The sequence below is a fragment of the Rhododendron vialii genome, chromosome 6a (genome assembly GCF_030253575.1).
Source record: "Rhododendron vialii isolate Sample 1 chromosome 6a, ASM3025357v1".
In the NCBI taxonomy this organism is placed as follows: domain Eukaryota; kingdom Viridiplantae; phylum Streptophyta; class Magnoliopsida; order Ericales; family Ericaceae; genus Rhododendron; species Rhododendron vialii.
In genome coordinates this window covers 39,822,184-39,844,645 of record NC_080562.1, presented here as the reverse complement: position 1 = coordinate 39,844,645, position 22,462 = coordinate 39,822,184, and the positions used below count along the sequence as shown (strand labels likewise).

Here is a 22,462-nt window from a genome sequence, read left to right as displayed (position 1 = left end):
GGAGTATCACACTATATTCCTTTCAGCATATCAAGAGTCTCTGAGTATTGAGATCCACAGTGGAAATTATCTGGTCATGACTCAAACACTGTGTTCACTTAATGGATTGACACCTGCAGACATTCCCTCATCTCTCCTCCATTATGAATCTGCAAACTGGAAATTCAATGATACTTATCCGGAAGAGTGGCGCCAAAATATCCGCTATCTTTTGGAACAGTATTACTTGACTGACAGAGATGAAGAAAGTAGCTCAGATGATCCAAAGTGACAATCATGTGCTCATACCAGCTGTCACTTTTGTGTGGTGTAATATAAAGTATGGAAGTGTTGTCCTCTTTTCCAGAGAGGGTGAATAATTGGGTTTTACTATTAGTGTGTACTGTTTAATATAATTTGTGTATACTGTTGAATTGTCCATAAATGTAAAAGTAGTCAGGAGTATTAAAGGTTGCAGATAATAGGTAGAAAAAGTCCTACGTAGGTGGACTAGTAATAGTAATCCAACCAAAAGCAATAACAAATGAAACATAATATTCAAACTTAGTCCATCCAAAAGCACAATTTAATATATATAATCACCAAGCATAAATCAATTCCAACTCTAAATTTTCATAGATTACATATTCATATCCATCATAACCAAAAATGACAAGTCAACAGTCTTGAGTAAACCAAAACCATCCATCTAAGTCCTCCATGACAAGAAAAAATCATCTGCCAATGCTCCATATACAAAATCTGTCCATCAAAGTCTTTCCATAACAGACAAAAAATCATCTCCCAGATTGCTCCATATACTAAATCTGTCCATCAAAGTCATCACGACAAAAAATCATCTGCCAAATTACTCCATGTACTAAATCTGTCAATCAAAGTCTTTCCATCACGACAAAAAGTCATCTACCAAATTACTCCATATACAAAATCTGTCCATCAAAAGCAAAAATCATCTTTCAAATTGCTTCATTTACAAAAAGCATCCCTTGATTGATCTCGTATCTGTAGATGAAGAAGTGGTAAACAACAAATTGTTTGTCAATTACCCATGCACCAATATACAAACAATTATAACCTACCTATGTCTACTCATTTGTCTACCAGTAACTCAAAAAAGAAGGCAAAGATGTCAACAAAACATCCCTAGAAGGGACCAAGGCTGTCTACCAAAAAGCCGAAGGTATACTATAGCTTATAATTTCCCACTTTTTACCATACAAAAGAAGAATATCAATCAATGAATTTTGTCGCAAGGCAGCCTATCAAGGTGCCCTGTGGGGTACGTTAACATCCCCCAAGGCCAGCACCAACACCATCCCAAAAGTTTCAATAGGTTACACAAAAATCTGCATGACCTAACACAGTTTTCATTCTTCTGTATAGGCAATGCCCAACAAACCTAAAACCCTACAACTTGGCAAATAGGGCCATGAAATGACAGAGTGATACAACTATATAGCCCAACTCTGAAATAAACAGGATCGACCCACGTCCCAAAAAGACAAATTGGTTTGATCAATCACAAAATTAGTCAAATGGGCAGCAAGAAATTCTACTGAATGGCCTAAAAAATGAGTGTACAAGGAGTTCACTTACCAAGGAGTTCCACGAGTGTCCAGGAATTTTGTGACAAGGCTTTCAAGCCTAGCAATGCGATCTCGCTCTTCTTGGCGCTCTCTTTCTCGCTCCTCTCGGTCACGTTGATACACCTCTCGCTCTCGCTGTTGTTCCTCACGAAGTAACTCCATTTCAGATCTGATACTTACCAGCTCTGAATGTGCTCGTGACTCAAGATGTGATTTGAAAGATAAGGAAGTGGGCATTGGGCCAACCCCAAGTCCTTTAAGGTATTTAGGATTCTTTCCTTTTCCCAACACCATTGTTGAAAGCTCCTCATGTGTCAACGAGACTCCAGACTTCAATGCCTCATCTCGCGCTTTTTCCATCGCCGCCTATCAGTGCCAAAGAAAAGATTATACAGACGAGATAATAAAAATAGAAACCCACTAGAAATAAAGTGAACAACCTGCAAAAATAGAGTGACTCCACCCCAAACAACAAGAACAATAATTGGTAGGCTAATGGTGTATGATCATGTTCTGATCAGAAGTTACAACCACCAAGGAAAACCCAAAGTACATAAAAAACTTACAACCATGTTCTGATCAGAACAGAAAGAAAGCTAAGCTAACTAAGCTTATCATCTTATTCGAATCAGAGTATCAGACAGCAGAACTAAAAGCAAAAAACAGGACCCCCAAGAGTATGAGACAGCAGCACTAAAAGTAGGGGACTTTTTAATTTAGTAACTATGCTTTCTAAATTTCTGTATCGAAATGGTTAACTACATTGAATCAATAAAAGAAGGCCAATTCAAATAATAACAAAATTCACCTTCACAAGACGTTAACTTAAACTGGAAAAAGGAGATCATTTCACTCCCTAAGACTTGATCATTTCACTCCCAAAGACTTGAACAAAGCATAGATTGCGTTAGAACAATCCTTTTCCATGTCAACATTAACATCAGACATATCAGCTCATCAATTATGCATGTGATTCTAATGCATACAAACAACAAGCCCAACACCTTCGATCCAAATTTGGCCAATTTGCGATGAACGTGCATGGTGAAGTCTCCCACTTTTTAGATTGCTCTATTGAAGATAATAGCTTTTACAGTACAATGTACGTACTATAGTGTAACTTGTAAAGTTGTCCAAGGAACTGAAACATTGATCCTAAGAGTTCGAAAACCTTCCAAATAATCAAATAATTGTATGCTATTCCTGCCCAAGGATTGACAAGAGATCAACCCCAATGAATTACAATATAAACCTCAAAAGGAAGCTTTCAAAATGTGATAGAAGCTTCTCCATAGAGTACTTTCATATCCCCAGCCAAATAATCAGCTCAAAAAAAGACTCAGTAATGGCATTAGTCTTCTAATTCAGCAAAGGAGAAATATAAGCAAGCATCAGCATTATCAAGTCGAGCAGCAGTTCCATGAAAATGCAAAAAGAGCAGCAGATCCATGGTCAGCAGTTCCAAAAGGTCAGGGCCAGTATGAAAATAAATGCAATTCAGCAACATGAAACCAGAATTTGCAGCTAAAAGCTCAGTAGTTCAGCATCAAAGGGAACATCCAGACACACAACATATAGCAGAGCATGAGAGTCAATGCAGTCCAACAACATCGAACTAGGATTTGGCAGTTAAAAGTTCAGCAGTTAAGCATCAAAAGGTAATCATATCGCAAGGAGCAACCGGAAACAAACAAGGTCAGACTAAACAAAATAAACCCTAGACTCAACAACCAAAGCCCACAACAACCCCACTCCCAACAAACAGAACCCCCCCAAAAAAAATCAAAAGACAACAAGATCTTGATGGTATTGACTGTTTAGTCGGACCTATAAAAAATCTTTCACGTCACAGATTGTAGTCATTCAAGAATCTATATCTTTCTACAAAACATGACTCATTTCTCAACCTTCAGTTGCCCTAAAAAAGAATAAATACTTGAGCCGCTCCAAACAGAGCTTAACAGTTACACTATAGTACGGTAGCACAGCAATCCAAATCCGGATCAAAGTTAAAAATTACGAATTTCACCGCCACTGATAACTGAAAAAATTCTAACTGACCAGTGAGCAAAGAATTCAACAATGGCGTAGGTGGCCGGGGTGTTCCTGAGGACGGCATCGAAATTAAGGGCCTAGAATAACACAGTTGGAAGACATACATGTAGCACTGCACAAGTAGGTTTGATCCACTCTTTTGTCTTCTTCAATGTATGTGATTTTTTGAAGAATTTACAAAAATCGGGAAGTTCATTATCATCTCCTTCAGCCTGTCAAATTCAAGTCGATAAAGTTTGACCAATCAATATCACCAAAAGTAACAATAATTTCCTACTATTACATTTGCTTTTCTAAACCTCTCACCTCAATGGACATCGCAGCAGGAAAAGATTTGGACCCCATAGTGTGATTATACGGGAGTTTTTTCCTATTTTTTTTTCCAGCTACGCAGCGCTCGGGTGTAGCATTTGACACACGGACACCTAATGGCAAGCTCGGGTGCAGCATTTTTCATTGCAAATTCAATGAATGAATCGACCCCTTCTCGATATTGACTACTCATTCTATTTCTAATCGTCATCCAATTCTTGTCCATTTCATATCACCTACAACCCCAAAAAAAAAAGTAGAGAAAAAAGAGGGGCCCGGAAAAGGCAGAAAAATAGATTGAATGAGATTAGAGAAAAAAGAATGGTGCAACTATAATATTTTAGGATTGGGGCCACACATCATGAAGATACATGTTTCCAGTCACATCAATTACCATAACTTTTAATTTTCTTTCTAAAGGCCATTCAAAGAATTGTTAACATATCAGGTCCTACAAAACCCGAACAACTATGCTTTTGAATTGTCACTCTCTTCTTTTTTTTTCAATAAAAGCTGTTAGAGGTGAGATGATTATGCATGCAAAATGCATGCAAAGATGCAAACAAAGAACTGAACAATAAATAACTAAGGAAACTTTTCAGCAACTTTCTAGCACTTCTACATAGTAATTCAAAGTTAATCGATCAACTAATAGTATACATTGGAAACTTCTAAAAGTACATAGAAGAAACTTTTCATTTCAAATTATCTATACATTATTGTACTATTATAAGGGAGATACAGAGACCATGCTATTTGAAACTGAAGAAAGCTAACTTATAAAGATCCGAGTAAGCCAATAAGTAAACTTGTTCATCTTTTCTAGTTAGGACCATTTTTTTTAGCAATTTGATCAAAAAGTTTATCTAGGTGCCAAATTTGGTCAATGGGAATACAGATGGTGTACAAATAAAAGGAATAACGACGAAGCGAGAAATTACCTAACAGCTAGAGCAAGATGTCTTCTTGTTGTCTTTAAAGGAAGAGACCTGATATGAAAACAAATTAATTGCTTCCCAAAAAGTAACTATTAGAAACTAGGAGAATAGTACTGATTTTAAAGGATAGCAAATCTCAACCCAAGAACTTTGAACTCTTACATAGGAGATTAAAACTTTATCAATATAACATTGTGTTCACGAGCTTAACTGACCTGAGCTAGGGTATACTTGGGGGCTTGATCAGTAAACGGGCCTAAAGTAAGAAAATGGAATTATGTGCTTAAATGTGACCATAAGGGGGGATATTGGCACATCAATCAAACTAGAGGGCATACCTTCACTTAGCCCTATATTGAATTTGTGTTGGTATATGTATATTTTAACTTTTGTTGTCTTGGCTTGAGGTGCTTCTAAATTAATTTATCGCCTACCTAACTTCTACTCCTATTTTATGGTGATGATAAGAGAATATCCTAACTGTTCAATGACCCTCTCTATCTCTCTCTCTCTCTCTCTCTCTCTCTCTCTCTCTCTCTCTCTCTCTCTCTCTCAGGTTTGGGATCTAGAGAGCAGGTGTATTACTGGCAGTCTACAATGGGAATCCAATATAACTGCTTTCTCTGTAATCTATGCCTCCCATTTCATGTACTTAAGACAATAACTTTGTTTGTCACGTTTTTTAACATGATTAGCTGACGTGGCTGCAGAAGGAAACAATGGTATATGCTCAATAAACCTTTTCTGTTGTTGCAAAAACACAGGTATATTGGAGATGAATATGGGAGGATGTCTGTTCTGAAGTACCAAACTAAGGATGGAGGGCTTTTAAAATTGCCATATTATGTATCTCTGGATCATATAACAGGTACTGTTATAACTTTGTTTAACATTATACCCTATGAATTTTTGTACACTAAAAACCTTACAAGTCCCACACCCTATCCTTGCCTACATACGATTTATAATAGCATGTCACCATTAACCGTAACAAATGAGCGCTACATAGTCCCCTCTCCGACAATTGCCTAGAAATACACTTTGTTAGACACTCCACCTCTAATAATCAATTAAGATTAAACCCATACAAAAAATTGGGTCCATTTTTTCCAAGAATTGTGATACTTCAAAGATACATTCACATACTTGCAATGGTCACTACTTTTAGAAATTAAATCTACTATATCACATATTTTTTACTTTTCAAAAGGATTACTGTTATTTTATTTGCTCATAAAAATGCTAAAAGGGCTCAATCTTGAAGTTCATTTCGAGCCCCCAAAATACCAAGAACGACTAGTTTTGTGCGTGTCTCTAGCACATCTCCTTGTGATTATGGAATATTGTCAAAATCACTTTAACATTCATTGAAGGATGCTGGGTGGTCACCATTTTCCTTTTCAAGTACCAATTCGGACTAGCTATTAGAATTTGAAGTTTCATGAAACTCAAAATGTGCAAGAAAAAAAATAAAGGCACCTTTATCTGAGGAGCTAGCAAAGACGAGGGTTCTGATCCAATGAATAGTGTCCTCAAATTCTTACAAAGAAATCATAATTTGGGAAGCAGCCAAGGTTTCCCATTGTAAATACAACATTATTATAACTCTAAATTCGGTACCCAAAACCTAAAAAAATAGGTAATGTTTTTTTTTTTTGATCAACAAAAAGATTACATTATTAAAAACTTAATAAGGGTACATCAAGGAAAAAGAAATCAAAACCATGATATTGATACATGGAAAAGGGAAAGAAGACTTCCAATAGAGCATTGGAAGAAAGAACGCAAAGACTGAAAACAACAGGCTGGAAGATCAGATGGAAAGAAGATATCCTAAATCAGAAAAAAAAAAAACCAAACATCATAGCTGGAGCACCCTTTGGGCAGCAAAGCAGAGATTTTAGGCTTTTTAGCTACAATCCAAAGCATCATCAGACACATTAAGGCAATTGGAGCACAGATTTGCAGATCAAAAAAAAAAAAAAAATTGGAGCACAGATTCAAATGAACATTGACCACCATGAGCACTTGCTTCCACTTCAATAAGCAAGGAAATAAGACCTTCTCAACACTTATATTCTAGAATTGCAGACCCCCACATCACTTGGCCCTCACAGTATTGGGAAAAACAGCAGCACCAAACAGTTTGAAGTTATAATTGAAACATCATGTACTTTACGAGAGACCACCAGACCTCATAGCCCTCAGCAAACTGGTCCACCAAGAGCCTTTATTTCCACTTTTAGTGGGCAAAGAGAAATAGGACCTTTTCAGCACTAACCTACTAGGATAGTATTCCCCGGTAACTCTTAGCAATTAAGAAAAACCCATAAAAGGATACCACCCCTTTCGAGGTCAAAACATACTAACTTTTTGGGATTAACCAAAACCCTACCCACCTTTTGGGATTAAACAAAACCCTACCCCTTTCTTCCACCTTTTAGTTAAAATAATATGAAAAAATCAAAACTCTGCCTCTTTTTTTCTACCTTTTAGTAAACAAATACGGAAAACCCACAAGCCTACCCCTTTCTTCCACCTTTTTTGTTAAAATTAATACAGAAAAACCAAAACCCTACCCCTTTCTTCCACCTTTTACCAGAAAAAAAACAAAAAAACAAAAACCCTACCGCTCTCTTCCATCTTTTAGTAAAAATTTGACAAAAATTAAGAACCAAACAAGTTTTGCATTCTATGCCAGCAGATTGAGCCCTATTGTTGTTTGTAATGTTTCCAAACACATTGAGCAGCCTAGATTTCACAAATTGTCCACATGCACAGGAATTGCAACGAGAGAGAGAGAGAGAGAGAGAGAGAGAGAGAGAGAGTACGCTATGCTACAGGCCTATAGTCATGGTCACTTCTCCAAAATTGCACATCACGTTGAGCCCTGATTTCACACCAATAGCCCACCTGCACAGAAATTCCAAGAAGTCGAAGAGAGTCAGAGTCAGAGTCGGAGAGAGAGAGAGAGAGAGAGAGAGAGAGAGGCATATGCTTTCACTAGAGCAATGTCAAGCAGGAGCGGGAGTAGTAAAGTGAAACAGGGAGGAATCGAGATAGGAGTATCTAATACCCTGACCCAAAAACTTACCAAAACTACGTAGTTTTGGGTAAATACCCCCACAATTAATTTTTTTTTTCATGGATGAATTATTTTAAAGCCCCGCCAAATATTTTTACGGGATTTTTGGGCGGAATAATCAAATTTATCTCCGACTAAAATTAATTAGTTGGTGAAACTTATCCTTCAACGACAAAATTTTTGGTTGCCAAAGGTATTCCCACCTTCTGGCACCGGTGGGAAACTTTCGCGCAAACATTCCCCGACTAAACGATATTTTAGTCGGTATAACATAGTATAACATATACCAATGGCGACAAAACATATTTTGGTCGGCGAAAGATAACCATTCCCCGACAAAACTATTTTAGTCGGCAATTTATGACCTTCAGGCGACCAAATTTACTTTGGTCGGGGAATTTGGTCGCCGAATGTGTATTTTCTTGTAGTGAATGGATCTAAAGACATATAATGAATAGAACACCCCCTAAATAGTGTGAGGAACAAATAGAAGCCAGGGCTTAGCTGCGATGTAAGGGCCAGCCACTGGACCTTGATATAACTGTCGTACGCCAGTCGTAAGGAACCGTACGCCAGTTACATCATTTGCCATGTACTTGGCTTTGCATCATTTGGGCTCTGGATCATAACCAGAAGGATCCAAAAGGCATTCTAAAGCAGAAATAGCAGACAAATAGATACACAGTTCTAAATACAGAAGGCTATAAACTGGTTATTTGCATGCAATAAGGTGATAAAATAGGAAGGAAAATAGGAAAAGAATGATCGGTGATCCCTACGCCAGTGCTGCACATACTGCCATAACTGGCGTACGACTTAGGTCTACTAGCGTGCGCCACTTATCATTAGGTACAATTTTTGAAACCTTATAAGCTTTAGGGCCAGGACTAGTATTGAGTACTAGTCTTAACCCTGCTAGCACCCCTCAGGGATCAAAACAGAAAGTTTCACAAAGGTGATATACCTTTGGTTTTTGGGGTTGATGGAATGTTTTTAAGCTTGAGCTTGAGGTTTGAGGGATGGAGAGTGAGCACAAGGCTACCAAGAGAATATGAGGTTTGCTCTTGCTTACTTTTTTAAGTGTAGGAAAAGAGAGAGCAAGAAAACAAGAGAGAGAGAGAGAGAGAGAGAGAGAGAGAGAATGAGACTTGAAGTCTTAAATGAAAGTAACCCTTGTGAACCCCTTACAAGAGTGAGAGAGGGGAGTATTTATAGGCCAAGGGGCTGAAGAGAGGGGCACTAACCAGGCTGGTTGAGGGTTGGTTGGGTTAAGGAGGGAGCCTCTCATGCATTAAATGCATGGGACTAGGTGATGGGTGTTATAGGAGAGAAAGGGGAACGGCCCTGCAGGTCTGCAATCATCAGGGAGCTGTTCATCGTACTGGGGTGGCCGCAGAAGTCTCGAGCACGTGGTTGAATAGTGACATTTGACTAGCTTTGACTGGCGTATGCCCCTAGATGACTGGCGTGCGCCATTAGAAACTGGGTCAACGATCGATGACTGACACGTATGAGTTTACTAGCACACGCTAGCACAGTACCAGCGTATGCAAGTAGGGTTTTGCTGAGGCCATTTGGTTCTAGCTTGAAGGGTTTGGAAAGAAGTTCAAAAGGGCTTTGAATGAGGTTCGGAACGCTCAGAGCTCAAACACACACCAACACTCAGGATGCTCTTGACCGTATTCATCATCGGGGAATCAAATACCGTAAGTACACTAATTTGGAAAGTCCAAAATAGGGTGTCTACAGTGTCCACATATGATATTATATGATGTGATTTCCTTAATCCCCTTGATTTTAGTTTGATTGTAATTGATTCCGATTGAATTGTAATTAGGATGATTTTTCTTCCATAGTTAGGCATTCTCCTCTGTATAAATATAGGTCTCATTGTATACTTTCATTATCAAATTCAATACAATATCTATCCATTCTTCAATACTTTCACATGGTATCAGAGCTAAGGCTAAATACTTAGCCTTGCCATCGCCATCTTCCGCCTTGCCCTTACCGTCTCACCATTTTGCAGCCACCAATTTTTTTTTGGAGACCACAGTAGTTTTCAATCATCACAGCCAACTCCACCAATTACCATCAATTTCTAATTTTCCCATCTACTACCTAAACCCATCTCAGTTCCACTAAAGCCAAAACCATCTTCAGTTTCCAACAATCACGTTGGGTTCATCTCGATCTATTCCAACCAATTGAAACCATTTCAAGTCCAAACCCACCAATTCCAAATTCAAGTCAACCCCATCTGATCATTATCATTCCACCCGACTCAACCAGATTAAAACCAGCTAGCTTCAATATTATCGGTCGGCAACAAAACCATACACACGTGACCCACCCACACAAGGACACCACAACTCCAGTTTCGTTCTGTTCCCGCTTCAATTTCAAATCGACTCTGCACCATATATATATTTTTTTAACCGGTTCACGCCGCCTCCTTTTTTCGGTTATTCTTCGGTATTTTGCATCCGATCTCTGGTGTGTTGATTCACTCCGTGCTCTCTGATTATGGAGCAATCTGTCACGGCGTCATACTTTCAGATCATCTTGGAAGGTCTCAAACAATACCCTCCGTCAACTCAGTTTACCAAAAGTGAACTGCAATAAGTTTTTGCAGACATTCTCTCAAAATGTGGTATTTTATCCGAGTCTGGTAAGAATTCTACCGCCTTGTCTGCTGCCACAGGTATATCCTCATGGTTCTTTGATTCAGCTTGTTGTAACCATATGACATCTGATTCTACCATTTTTTCCTAAAAATCACTTGCCTCTCACACTCCAGCCATCCAAACAGCTAATGGTTCTCACATGCATGTTGGTCATATCTCTACTTCCACCATATCTCTATCTGATACATATTTGATCCTTAAACTTACATTGAATTTAATCTCTATTGGTCAATTGTGTGAACTTGGGCTTAACGTTATATTTCTGCTACTGGCTGTCAAGTGCAGGATCCTTGGATAGGTAAAACTCTTGGGATAGGCCGTAAGGTCGAACATCTATATCAGCTCATCAATCTTCATATTGCATCTCAATTCTCATCTCTCAATTTTGCACCTCCAGTGAGTCAATCACAATGTTCGTTTACGTCTAATTCTTCTAATTCTCTTGGTATGTGGCGTTCTAGATTGGGTCATGCGTCTTTTGGTTGAATATGTACCCTAGTTTCAAGTGGACATTTAGGATCTGTTAAAGATGAACATGTAGATTGTCTTTCTTGTCAACTTGTTAAACAACCAGCATTGCCATTTACTCAGAGTGACTCTTTCTCCTCTGCTCCTTTTGATTTAGTTTATTCTGATATCTGGGGACCTTCACCGAACACCACCATGGGCGGATCTAAATATTTTGTTATTTTCGTAGATGATTATTCTCGTTTTACATGGTTATATCTCATGAAAAATAGATCTGAATTACAACAGATTTATTATGATTTTTCTAAAATGATCCAAACTCAATTTTCTCGTCCAATCAAAGTTTTTCGTGCTGATAATGCCATTGTCATGACCCAAAACCTACCATGGAAGTCGTGACCGGCCAAGCGGGTGTTAAGCCGTCGAAGGCCTGGTCATATTCTAGTTTAGGGATTTCTCGCATTATTGTCATTATGAACCATATAAGCAAAGTATGCAGAAGCATAGAATAAATAACATAATCTCAGAGCTTCTACGTGTACAAGTATAATAATTACAAATCATTAGACTACACATGATTTTCCATGGTTATTCTAGCACTCCATTCAGTCCACAACTTGCTATCTACCTTAACCTGAAAAATTGAAAAAGGTTTTCATAAGCTGAAGCTCGGGTGAGAAACGTATAGCAAAGTTACAAGTTTGACCATGGAAATACCTCACATTATAAAACAGTTCAAAACAACAATTCAAATATTTTGTTGACCATCCAGTACAAGCATTTTTGTCCGAAAGCTCATTTCTTCGGTCCAAGAGATAGACCCTTTTCATTTCATTTCTTTTTCAATTTTTTCACTTTTGAGCGATAATAGCATTCAACGGTAATTTTGCCAATCGGTTAGGGAGCGACCCCATTGAAGAGTGGTAAGATATCATTACCCGGTGATGCCTGGCTGCATCTCCTACCTTATTACTTCACGCCACTAGTATCTTTACCCGTCCCCTAGCGCTCGGGACATCGTTCAAATGAATCATATTATCACGAGCATGTACTAACAACCAGTAAAATTCAAGTTTCCAAAACATATTGCCATGGTCTAATTTAACTGAAACTCAAAAGATTTATAAACCAGCCATCTCATGCATTGACATCAATTAAACAAAGTAGGAGGTTCAAATTCCATATTTTCCAGCAAAATCAAGCAATGGCATCTCATTTCAAAATTTCAGAAAATACAAGTAACTAAAGTATGCGCAACTCACCAAAAAGAAGTAGCAGTCTCACTTTACATGCGTCACCTCACTTCCCAGTACTTGCACCTACGCGTAATGTTCTGATGTTATTCCTATATCCGAAATTTAACCAGTTACTCTAGGTAGTAATGTCCATATATAACTGAGGTAGTGTCATATGTATTTTAAAAGTCAAAATACTCCTTTAGACAATTTAGGGTCAATTAGTGCACTAAAAGTCTAATTTCTCTACTAATTTTAGGTATTCTATTTTTTTCACGTAAATTTTAGATATCCAAGTGGATACCTCAATTTTCCAATGTTCCCTGAGCCTTAGTCTAAAATCAGTCAATAACAATCAAGAATTTCAAATTAGGCTTTTAAGATCCTATTTTTAGGGCTGATTTCATAACCGCGGTGAGTCTCGAATTCGAACTCTTTGGCGGAAGGAGTTTTGCTTGTGTGAAAATATTAGGTGTTCTAGTGCGGCGAACGCGTGATGAGAAAAAGATACGGTGGAAAGGTGAGAGGTGAGAGGAAGTAGCATAGGGTGGCCGGTAGTCGGGGCTGCCAATTTGTGGTGGTGTGCGTGTATCATGTGTGATTTGGGTGTCTTGTATTTTTCACTCCACTTTCTAATATAGATACGTGAAATACCTATTTTAATATAAATTTAGAGAGTGGGAAGGTGAGATTACCAGATGAGAGGGAAAAGGAAGCTCGGCAATGGAGTCTTCCAATGAGCGGCTTGTTCGAAGGGGAAGTAGTCGACTATTGGAGTTCACTCTTCTTCTTCTCTTTTTTTTTCCTTCCTTTGCTTTGTACAACTAATAGCACTTAATTCCCCTTTTGTCTGGTATATAAAACAGTGGAATGGTGAAATAGGATAAGGAATTACACATGTTCCCTCCCCTAAATGACATGGCATATCACACATCCGATGAGCGCGACTTTAATCCGTACGTGTTCAGATTTCGGTCTCCGAAAATTCTCAAAAATTCAACGTAGACTATTAAAAATACGAGGATCAACGTGGCGGTGTCCGACTTTTAAGAAAAAATCCTTCGTCGCATAACTCTTACCATGTATCACATGGAACTCAATTGTCCAATAGTATTTACAAAATTATATTAGGATTCTCACATTTATTCAGATCACAATTCACTTTGCATAGTCTATCAAAATTAAGTTAAAGTATTGAGTTTCTATTCGGACCACATGACTAATATTTTAAAAGTCAAGATTTTACAGCCATGGAATATAAAGAAGCAGAATTTTTAAAATTTCTTCGCCAAAATGGAACCCTGACACATAGGTCTTGTCCTGGCACTTCTTAACAAAATGGTCGCGCTGAACGTACGTAAGCATAGACACATTCTAGATATTGTCCGTGTAATTCTTATAAATGCCTCTTGTCCTGAGTGACTTTGGGGGGAAGCGGCTCTCACCGCTATCTATACCATTAATCGTGCATCCCCCACCATTGGGAATCAGTCTCCTTATGAATGTGTAGACACCCCATTCTGGACCATCCAGATAATGCTATTTTACGGTCTTTTATTTCCCCAATGATGATTATGTTCAAGAACAGTCTGGGGACGATGGTGCGTTTGAGTTTTGAGCGTTCCGAACCTCATTCAAACCCATTTCAAACCCTTCAAACCAGAACCAAACAGCCCCAGCAAAACCCAAACTGGCTTACGCCAATATTGTGCTGACGTATGCTAGTTAACTGCCATGTGTCGGTCATCGACCATTGACTCAGTTATTATTGGCGCACGCAGGTCAATACATGGCGCACGCCAGTCAAGCCCAGTCAAATCAACTTTATTCAGCCACATGGATGAGACTTTTGTGCCACCCTAACGTGGGCTACAGTCCCCCTAATGATTATATCGTCCAGGGCCGTTCCCCTTTCCCTCCTACAAGATCCATCACATTGTCTCACGCATTTAATGCATGGGAGGCTCCTTCCTAACCTAACCAAGCCTTAACTCAACTGATCACAGCCTGATCTCAGTCTCTCTCTCCTCTATAAATACCCCCTTGCATTCATTTGCAAGGGGTTAACCACATAAAGAGCCAAAAGCCCTCTTTCCCCTCTCTTTCTCTTTTCTCCTCCATTGAAAGAGGAAGGAAAGAAGTCTTTCAGCCATATTTTCCACTGATATACCCCCTACATTGTCACCATCCAATCTCTATCCCTCCAAATCAAAGCTTAAATCATCCATTCATCCCATCCAAAGGTATACCACCTTTGTGTTTCTTTCTGTTTTCGACCCCTGAGGGGAACCAGTAAGGTCCAGGCTAGTAGTCAATACTAGTCCTGGCCTTAAACTGGTAAAATATAACAAACGTGTCAGATGAACAAATGGCGCATGCTAGTAACATAATGTCGTACGCCAGTCATGGCAGTACGCGCACTACTGGCGTGGGAATCATTGATCATCATTTTCGCTTGCTTACATTTCTGTCAATCACCTTAGCATGCTAATAACCAGTCTACTGCTTTCTGTATATTTAGAGTTGCTTAGCTGTAATAGTTAATGCTTGCTCCTTATCTGTTTAGAAGACCTCTGGGATCTTTTTGGTCATGTTCCAGAGCCCAGATGGTGCAAAGTCAAGCACTGGGTAAGGAAGCTAACTGGCGTACGGTGTCCCTTGACTGGCGTACAACAGTCTTTCCCAAGATCTAGTGGCTGGCCCTTGCATCTTAGCTTAGTCTTGGCCTCTTTTATGTCCCCACACTGTTTTTGGGGTATTCTGTTGTCTTTTGTGGCTTAAAGCCGTTTTATCTAGCTGTAGCTGTATATGTTCTGCTCTATTAATTGTGTGGTTTGTCCTGGGTGTGCGCTGGTCCCTTTTCAGAGCCCAGAGGGTTGCAAACAAAGACTATGAGACTAAATAAATGGAGTACGCCAGTGTCATGGTGGCGTGCGCAGGTTGCGTTGGTATGCAGTGGCCTGGGCGGTGCATACTGGTGCGATACCTGCTCACGTCCCTTCATGAGCAGTGTACTCCAACTTGTTCAGGCTGCTCTCAATGCTTGTTCTCAATCTATGTTCATCATTGAAAAGCAAATCATCATCCATAAACATTTTATCACATAACTGCAACTTGTTACAGTTTTAATCCCCGTTAACTGCTCCCCCGCCCTAACTGGCTAAAAATGATCAATGAGAGAAAAGAATGCAAACATTTTACAAAAATGCCCGAGTAGAGACCGATCTCCGGATTGGGCGAGAGGGGTGCCATAAAACCCTTCCCCTCTCGTAACATGGCTCCCGAACCTCAGATATCAAAGGTGACAACGGACCGGTCTACGCCTTTTTCAAAATCAAGCAAACGTAGCAAGGGTTTTCGAGTTCGGTTCCTTGGGTATTTCACTGCTAAAACCCGAGTGGCGACTCTGAATCGAAGCGTTTCGCCGCGCTTTTTCAAAGAGGGCCGCACCCTGCCTTAAAACCAAAAATCTAGGATTTTTCGGGGCGCGTGCCCACAGAATGATTATATGGTATATTGACAAACTATAGTCTTCTCAAAGTTTTTGGATGTGCTTATTCTGTTCTCTTACAACCTCATGAGCGTACAAAGTTGGAACCACGCCCTCGTCTATATTGCTTCTTAGGATATTCGATTGAGCATAAAAGATATAAATGTTGGGATCCCTCTTCCCAACGTCTTTGCATTTCTCGGCATGTCATATTTTGGGAATACAAAATGTTTTCTTCTATGTCCAAGTTTCACTTACCTGCTGTGTCTGCTTCTCCTTTCTTCACTGACCCTTCTGCAGATATATTCCTTGATGACGTTGATATAGGTTCTTCTGAGCTTCCTTATACAACCTATCCCGAGGTGCCGCTTCTGTCCGTTGATCCTCCTATTGATCTTTCTACACCACCTCTATCTGATGCTTCACCACTTCGTCGTTCTACTCAGGTAAGGGAAGTACCTGTTCATCTTCGTGATTATCATTGTTTTTCTACTATCCTTTCTCAGCATGAACCTCACTCCTACCGTGAGGTAAGTTCTAACCCTCTTTGGCAGCAAGCAGTGGCAGAAGAATTACAGTCTTTGGATAAAACACACACTTGGGATATCGTTGACCTTTCTCCTGGCAAGACTCCTATTGGTTCTAAGTAGGTTTTCAAGATAAAGACTTGATCCGATGGCTCTATAGAGCGTTATAAAGCTCATCTGGTTGCAAAGGGTTTTGCTCAAGAGTATGGTATTGACTATGAGAAAACTTTTGCACCAGTTGCTCGTCTCATTTCTATTTGGAGTTTACTTGCGGTTGCTGCCGTACGCAAGTGGAATTCAAATCAAATGGACGTCAAGAATGCCTTTCTCAATGGTGATCTTACCAAAAAAGTTTATATGCGGCCTCCACCTGGGTATAATCATCCTCCAAACAAAGTGTGTAAACTTAATCGTGCTCTTTATGGTCTCAAGCAAGCTCCACGTGCCTGGTTTGCCAAATTTAGCACCACTATTCAGAATTTTGGATTCTCTTCTAGCCAATATGATTCGGCACTTTTTATCCGAAAGTCTGCACATGGTATCATTTTTCTTCTTCTCTATGTTGATGACATGATTATTACTGGTGATGATAATGTTGGTATTTCTGATCTTAAAGCCTTTCTCAACAAGCTGTTTCAGATGAAGGATCTAGGTACTGTGAGCTACTTCTTAGGTCTTGAGATCTCATCTACATCCGATGGCTACTATCTCACTCAGGCTAAGTATGCTTCTAATCTTCTTAGTGGTGCTGGTATCACCGACAACAAGGCTGCATCCACCCCACTTGAGCCGACCACTCAACTCACTCCTTTGGATGGTTCGCCACTTCCTGATGCCACTCGTTATTGCCAATTGGTTGGCAGTCTTGTGTATCTTACTATCACCCGACCTGACATTGCCTTTGCTGTTCACATAGTTTGCCAATTCATGTGTGCTTCTCGATCGACTCATTTTGATGTTGTCCTTCGAATTCTTCGCTATGTCAAAGGCACCCTATTCCATGGCCTCTACTATTCAGCACATTCTTCTCTTGAGTTATGTGCATATTCTGATGCTGATTGGGCTGGTGATCCTATTGATCGTCGATTTACCACAGGCTACTGCTTCTTTCTTGGCGATTCTCTCATCTCTTGGCAAAGTAAGAAACAATCTCTTATTTCTCGCTCAAGTACTGAGGCAGAGTATCATGCTATTGCTGACACTACTCAGGAGTTGATATGGCTTCGATGGCTCCTCACTGATATGAGTGTTATTCATTCCACTGCCACTATACTTTGTTGTGATAATCAGAGTGTCGTTCAAATTGCTCGCAATGATGTGTTTCATGATCGCACCATACATTTTGAGATTGATTGTCACTTCATCCGACAACATGTAGTCTGAGGTAGCGATCGTCTTCTCTCAGTTTCCTCAACTGACCAGACCGCAGACATATTCACGAAGGCTCATCCTCCTAGACGTTTTCTTGATTTAGTGTCCAAACTCAAGCTGGCATCTGCACTACCACCTTGAGTTTGAGGGGGATGTTAGATTTTATCATAATCATATAAAATCGTAATCGTGTCCCGATATGATATTATATGATGTGATTTCCTTGATCCCCTTGATTTCAGTTGGATTGTAATTGATTCCGATTGTATTGTAATTAGGATGATTTTCCTTTCATAGTTAGGCGCTCTCCCCTGTATAAATATAGGTCTCATTGTATACTTTCATTATCGAATTCAATACAATATCTATCCATTCCTCAATACTTTCACAGAAACTATGTACCACGGAGCTCCTGGTCAGCAAACGAGTCAACGATGCAGCTGCTGTCGGGCAGAAATGCGTCAATAACATGACCCGGTGGATCGAGGAGGATTTGTTGGCATCGCGTGCATTTGGAGGATCGGGCGAGGTAGAGTTAACCTATTTTGTCTTCCTCATGAGTTTCAATGTGATAGGCAACCTCATGCTGTAGAGAGATTTGTTGGAACCACACTCGGAGGGAGGGCATGAATTCTTCGATGCCATGAACAAGATAGGGGAGTTGGCTAAGCCCAGAGTAGCGGATTTCTTGCCGTTTCTGAAATGGATGGACTCCATGGGGACCAAAATATGGATCGGCACATGGGACGAGCCATGAAGATCGTAGCCGAGTTTGTGACCGACAGGGTTTCAGCAAAAGAAGCATTCAGGTACTGAGAAGGTGAACAGAGACTTCCTGGACGTTATGCTGGAGTACGGAGGTGATGGCAAAGAAAGGCCAGGCAAGATATCAGAGTCAAATGTGACTATTATCATAATGGTGATAACATCCTTCATTCCCATTTGTGTGTTTGTGATTCAATTGGACATTTCTTAAAAATGAAGCTATTCGGTCCGTGTGACTCTTGGTAATTTTTCAATGTAAGTGTCAATGGTGCAGGAAATGTTTTCCGGAAGTTCAGACACTACAAGCAGCACAATCGAATGGGCAATGGCAGAGCTACTATGTAACCCCGATTGAATGAGAAAGGTTAAAGAAGAGATAAATAGGGTCGTTGGACTCTACGGGAAGGTTGAAGAGAAGAATATGGATAAGCTCCCTTATTTGCAGGCAGTAGTGAAGGAAAACCTCCGATTACACCCTGTAGTTCCATTACTTCTACCACGGAATGCAATGCACGATTCTAGCTACATGGGGCATCAAATACCCAAGAATACACAAGTGCTTGTGAATGCATGGGTAATCGGGAGGGACCCAGAGTCCTGGGACGACCCCTTGTCTTTCAAGCCCGAGAGGTTTCTGGGCAAGAACATTGACTACAAAGGGCAACGCTTCGAGTTCATCCCGTTTGGATCTGGGAGAAGGATGTGCGTTGGATTTGCGTTAGCTCAACGGGTGGTTCACCTTGCTCTGGCCTCCCTCATACATTCTTTTGATTGGGAGGTTAGCTCTCCGACTACAGAAATTGACATGACCGAAAGGGCGGGGATGGGATTGAGGAAGCTAGTACCGTTAAAAGCAATACCCACTAAGCGAAATTCCATACAAGTGACCATCTAGGTTTCAAGTTCATGGAAAAACATGATGCATTTTCTATGCTTTGTTGGATGAATAAATGATGTGGAGGTGATCATATCGTTTGTTTTGTTTTTGGCCTTGTTTTTGCAATTTCATCCGTTGTGGTGCATGTTGTCTGTTTCTTGTGTTTCTTAATAAATGTTGTCAACAAAAAATAATTTTTTGTCACCAACACCATGTATCGAAAGAAGAAGTTATTTTTGTTGGCACTGAAATTTGATCAAGCATTGCAATACCCAGAGCCAAAGACAACCAAATGGTGTTGGATGCATTTCAGGGAGTTCGCTATAGATTGACAGGGCAAATCACGGTTGTACGTACAATCGCAGTAGTGCAATCCGAGGTTGGTTTGGATTGCACACAGCCATTGACACGCGGTGCAATGCGATGTATGATCACACTGATGCGATGTAAATTTGGTTTTCTCAGCTGCTGCTGATAAAATACCTGTTCTAAAGACTACAATCTGTGGCGCATATTTGTATTGAAGCAGTGCAGGAAGTTTGTTATCAACACCAAAAGCAAGGGCGAAGACCGGTGAAGAGAATGTCATTGATCCGAACTTGTAATGATGTGCAACGGCCAACAGAAATTTGATTTTGGCAATTCAATATTTCAATTCACTAGTTTCCTTAAAATCTGCTGAAAGTTATCATAACTCTTTATTTGGCAACTACCCAAATCCATCTGTGCACTCTATAAGAAACATCAAAATCCCGTTACAAAAAAACTTTAACAAGCTTAGCTAATCCATCAGTGCACTCATCAAGAGAGAATGAGTCCTAACCCCTCCTCATCACGACCAACATAATAACCATGACTGCCAATCCCATGAAGGATGCCGCGACAGCTCCACCAGAAAAGGTTGTTCCGGCACTTCCATCGGTCTCTGCTGTTGGGCTTCTAAATAGATCCTTAAAGTAATCAGATAATTTGTTCGTCATCTCAACCACTTTACTCTTCACGCCCTGAAAATAATCCATATAATGCTCATATGCATAATCTGCAAATTGCGCGGAATCATAAGAATCATCGACGATTTCTGATGATTGACGATCAAGAAAACTTGCATCGGCAGCATATTGTTCCATGACTGGATCCATATCTGAGAAGGCATTATTTGCACAGATGAATAACATGAAACTTGGTGGTAACAAATGCCAAAAAAAAAAAAAAACAGAGGAACGGAAGGCGGAAAAGTTCTTACTGCTTTTCTGGGACTTGAAAAACTCCACCAGTGCCTCGTTTTCAAGTACAGCATCCCATATTTTCGGGTCACTCGCAATTGAAGCAACAACAGACTACAGAAAACACCAACATCAGAAACCATACTTATGGGACTTGAAAAACTTCACCACCGACTCATTTTCAAGTACATCATCCCCTATTTTTAGGTCACTAGCAATTGAATCAACAACAGACTATAGAACGCACCACATTCTGGACGTATCCGTTACATTATCTTTTAATTCCATAGGTTATAAAACTAGGAGGTGGATCAAAGAATGGAACAAATGGGAGTCAAATAATCAATAACAGAGATCTTAAAAATGACACGATGAAGTCAGAAACATCAGCTACCACACAAAATGTCCCCAACTATTTTGAAAGTTGTGAAGAACATCATTAGCACGCACTTGTCATTTGTGATATTTGACCTATTAACATGATTTCTAAGAAGTAGAAACAAATGACTGCATGCTCGAAGTTGAAATGGCCAGTCACACTTGCTACCAGTTGAGATACTCTCCAGCTTTAATATAAAGTATATAAACTGGCCAAATGGATACCTCTCGAGTAGGTAAATTGCTCAAAAAAGTAAATTGAGTGGAATATATAGCAAGTTGTACAATACTATAGCACACATACATTAATAACACAAGTTGAACAAAAAAATTAATCTCCCAAGCACAGTGTAACTAAGTAAGAGCACATACATACACTGGACATTTAATTCGATGATTTCATAGCATTGTGGGAAAATCACATAAACATGAGTAATTAAGAAGCTACATTTTGGAAGGAGATGTTAAAAGAAAATTTTCTTCTCAGTACCTGAGCTACCTGACTCTCATTGAGAAGCCTAAATGCTTTAATAGCATCTTTCGGAACTGACATTGCTCTGGCCTGACCTGTACCGCAAAGCAACAAATCAGACTCATGATCACCAGCATACGGATCACCAGAGCCAGTAGAATAAGGCGAGGACAGATAGACCCTGAAAGTTATGCCAAACAAGAGAACAAAAAAAAAAAAATCAGCCAAACAAATTAGAGGGTATCCTGAAGAAATAACATCCGTAAAAGAGGACTAAGCACTAGGTGTGGGGTGGTGTTCTTCAGGAATCTCCTATTTGGTTCTCTGGTTCGGATCTAGCCGGAGGTCCGCCTTCAGACCTAGTCCGCTAGTCTTTCAAGGCAAAGAACCACAATCAGCGCCTAACACAGGTGACGATCGGGACCAATGGTTAAGTAAGTCCTTGATTGAGAATGCGAAGTATAGAGCTTTTAGGTGAATAGTAACAGCATACCTCAATCTTTAGGTTGTGAGACTCTAATTTGTCTTAAGCTAGGCACATACCCTAATTGTCTAGTGTGGCATCATGGATGACATAGTAAACCAAGCGGTTATGCTGACATGGCCAAATGGTCCGTTCGCTAGATAGGGGGATCATATAACTGTGGCTTGGGTAGGACTGGACTCGACCCAGCAAGATTCAGTTTGGATCACACGTTCTGGCCATATGATCGGCCCGTCATACACAGTTCAGCCTGAACGCTTAGCCCAAAATGTCTGGTAATCCACTAGGCCCAATCGAACCTGATGATTCAGCCCAGTACACTATGCTTTCTAAACCACCTGTGAAGTCCAACTCACGCTTGTCATGTTTATCCTTGGAACATTAAGCAACTGCGAAGAAACATGTCCTACAATATGGGCAACTGACAACCAGTAGAATGATCTAACATTCCATATCAACGACAATTCGTTACAGATAACAACCACAATTTTATACCTCAAGTCCCAGAA

The 22,462-nt window shown here is 39.9% G+C and overlaps 4 protein-coding genes across 6 annotated transcripts; 2 read left to right on the top strand and 2 right to left on the bottom strand.

Moving 5' to 3' along the window:
* Positions 1 to 691: 691 nt before the first annotated feature.
* Positions 692 to 7,785, bottom strand: LOC131330282 (uncharacterized). Of its 3 annotated transcripts, none has more exons than XM_058363817.1 (4): positions 3,948 to 4,033; positions 3,746 to 3,853; positions 1,597 to 1,952; positions 692 to 929 (listed from the first exon to the last, which is right to left on the bottom strand). In XM_058363817.1, coding segments are annotated over exons 1-4 (504 nt in total). In that variant the 5' UTR covers positions 3,987 to 4,033; the 3' UTR covers positions 692 to 928. The 3 variants fall into 3 exon arrangements, 2 of the variants coding, with proteins under 2 accessions (XP_058219800.1, XP_058219799.1); XR_009201033.1 differs by lacking the exon at positions 3,948 to 4,033 and adding an exon at positions 7,723 to 7,785 and having other exon boundaries at positions 699 to 1,002; XM_058363816.1 differs by having other exon boundaries at positions 699 to 1,002.
* An 8,457-nt stretch (positions 7,786 to 16,242) lies between these two features.
* On the top strand, positions 16,243 to 18,076 carry LOC131330281 (uncharacterized mitochondrial protein AtMg00810-like). Its single transcript, XM_058363815.1, has one exon. It carries the CDS (start codon positions 16,690 to 16,692, stop codon positions 17,764 to 17,766), a length of 1,077 nt encoding a protein of 358 aa, XP_058219798.1. The 5' UTR covers positions 16,243 to 16,689; the 3' UTR covers positions 17,767 to 18,076.
* Positions 18,077 to 18,557: 481 nt separating this feature from the next.
* LOC131328734 (iridoid oxidase-like) lies at positions 18,558 to 19,414 on the top strand. The gene is made up of 2 exons (XM_058361638.1): positions 18,558 to 18,673; positions 18,794 to 19,414. The coding sequence occupies exon 2, from the start codon at positions 18,875 to 18,877 to the stop codon at positions 19,412 to 19,414; it is 540 nt and encodes a 179-aa protein (XP_058217621.1). The 5' UTR covers positions 18,558 to 18,673; positions 18,794 to 18,874.
* Positions 19,415 to 20,006: 592 nt separating this feature from the next.
* LOC131329802 (uncharacterized) lies at positions 20,007 to 21,880 on the bottom strand. Its single transcript, XM_058363173.1, has 3 exons — positions 21,488 to 21,880; positions 20,640 to 20,733; positions 20,007 to 20,537 (listed from the first exon to the last, which is right to left on the bottom strand). The coding sequence occupies exons 1-3, from the start codon at positions 21,548 to 21,550 to the stop codon at positions 20,215 to 20,217; spliced, it is 480 nt and encodes a 159-aa protein (XP_058219156.1). The 5' UTR covers positions 21,551 to 21,880; the 3' UTR covers positions 20,007 to 20,214.
* Positions 21,881 to 22,462: the final 582 nt, after the last annotated feature.

Coding starts and splice junctions, on each gene's coding strand:
- LOC131330282 (XM_058363817.1), bottom strand. CDS start 3,986: ATGGGGTCCAAATCTTTTCCTGCTGCGATGTCCATTGAG. Junction 3,854..3,947: donor CTGCTGCGATGTCCATTGAG/GTGAGAGGTTTA, acceptor TGAATTTGACAG/GCTGAAGGAGATGATAATGA. Junction 1,953..3,745: donor CTACTTGTGCAGTGCTACAT/GTATGTCTTCCA, acceptor TGGCACTGATAG/GCGGCGATGGAAAAAGCGCG.
- LOC131328734 (XM_058361638.1), top strand. CDS start 18,875: ATGAGAAAGGTTAAAGAAGAGATAAATAGGGTCGTTGGACTCTACGGG.
- LOC131330281 (XM_058363815.1), top strand. CDS start 16,690: ATGGACGTCAAGAATGCCTTTCTCAATGGTGATCTTACCAAAAAAGTT.
- LOC131329802 (XM_058363173.1), bottom strand. CDS start 21,550: ATGTCAGTTCCGAAAGATGCTATTAAAGCATTTAGGCTTCTCAATGAG. Junction 20,734..21,487: donor ATGAGAGTCAGGTAGCTCAG/GTACTGAGAAGA, acceptor TGTTTTCTGTAG/TCTGTTGTTGCTTCAATTGC. Junction 20,538..20,639: donor TTTCAAGTCCCAGAAAAGCA/GTAAGAACTTTT, acceptor ATGCCTTCTCAG/ATATGGATCCAGTCATGGAA.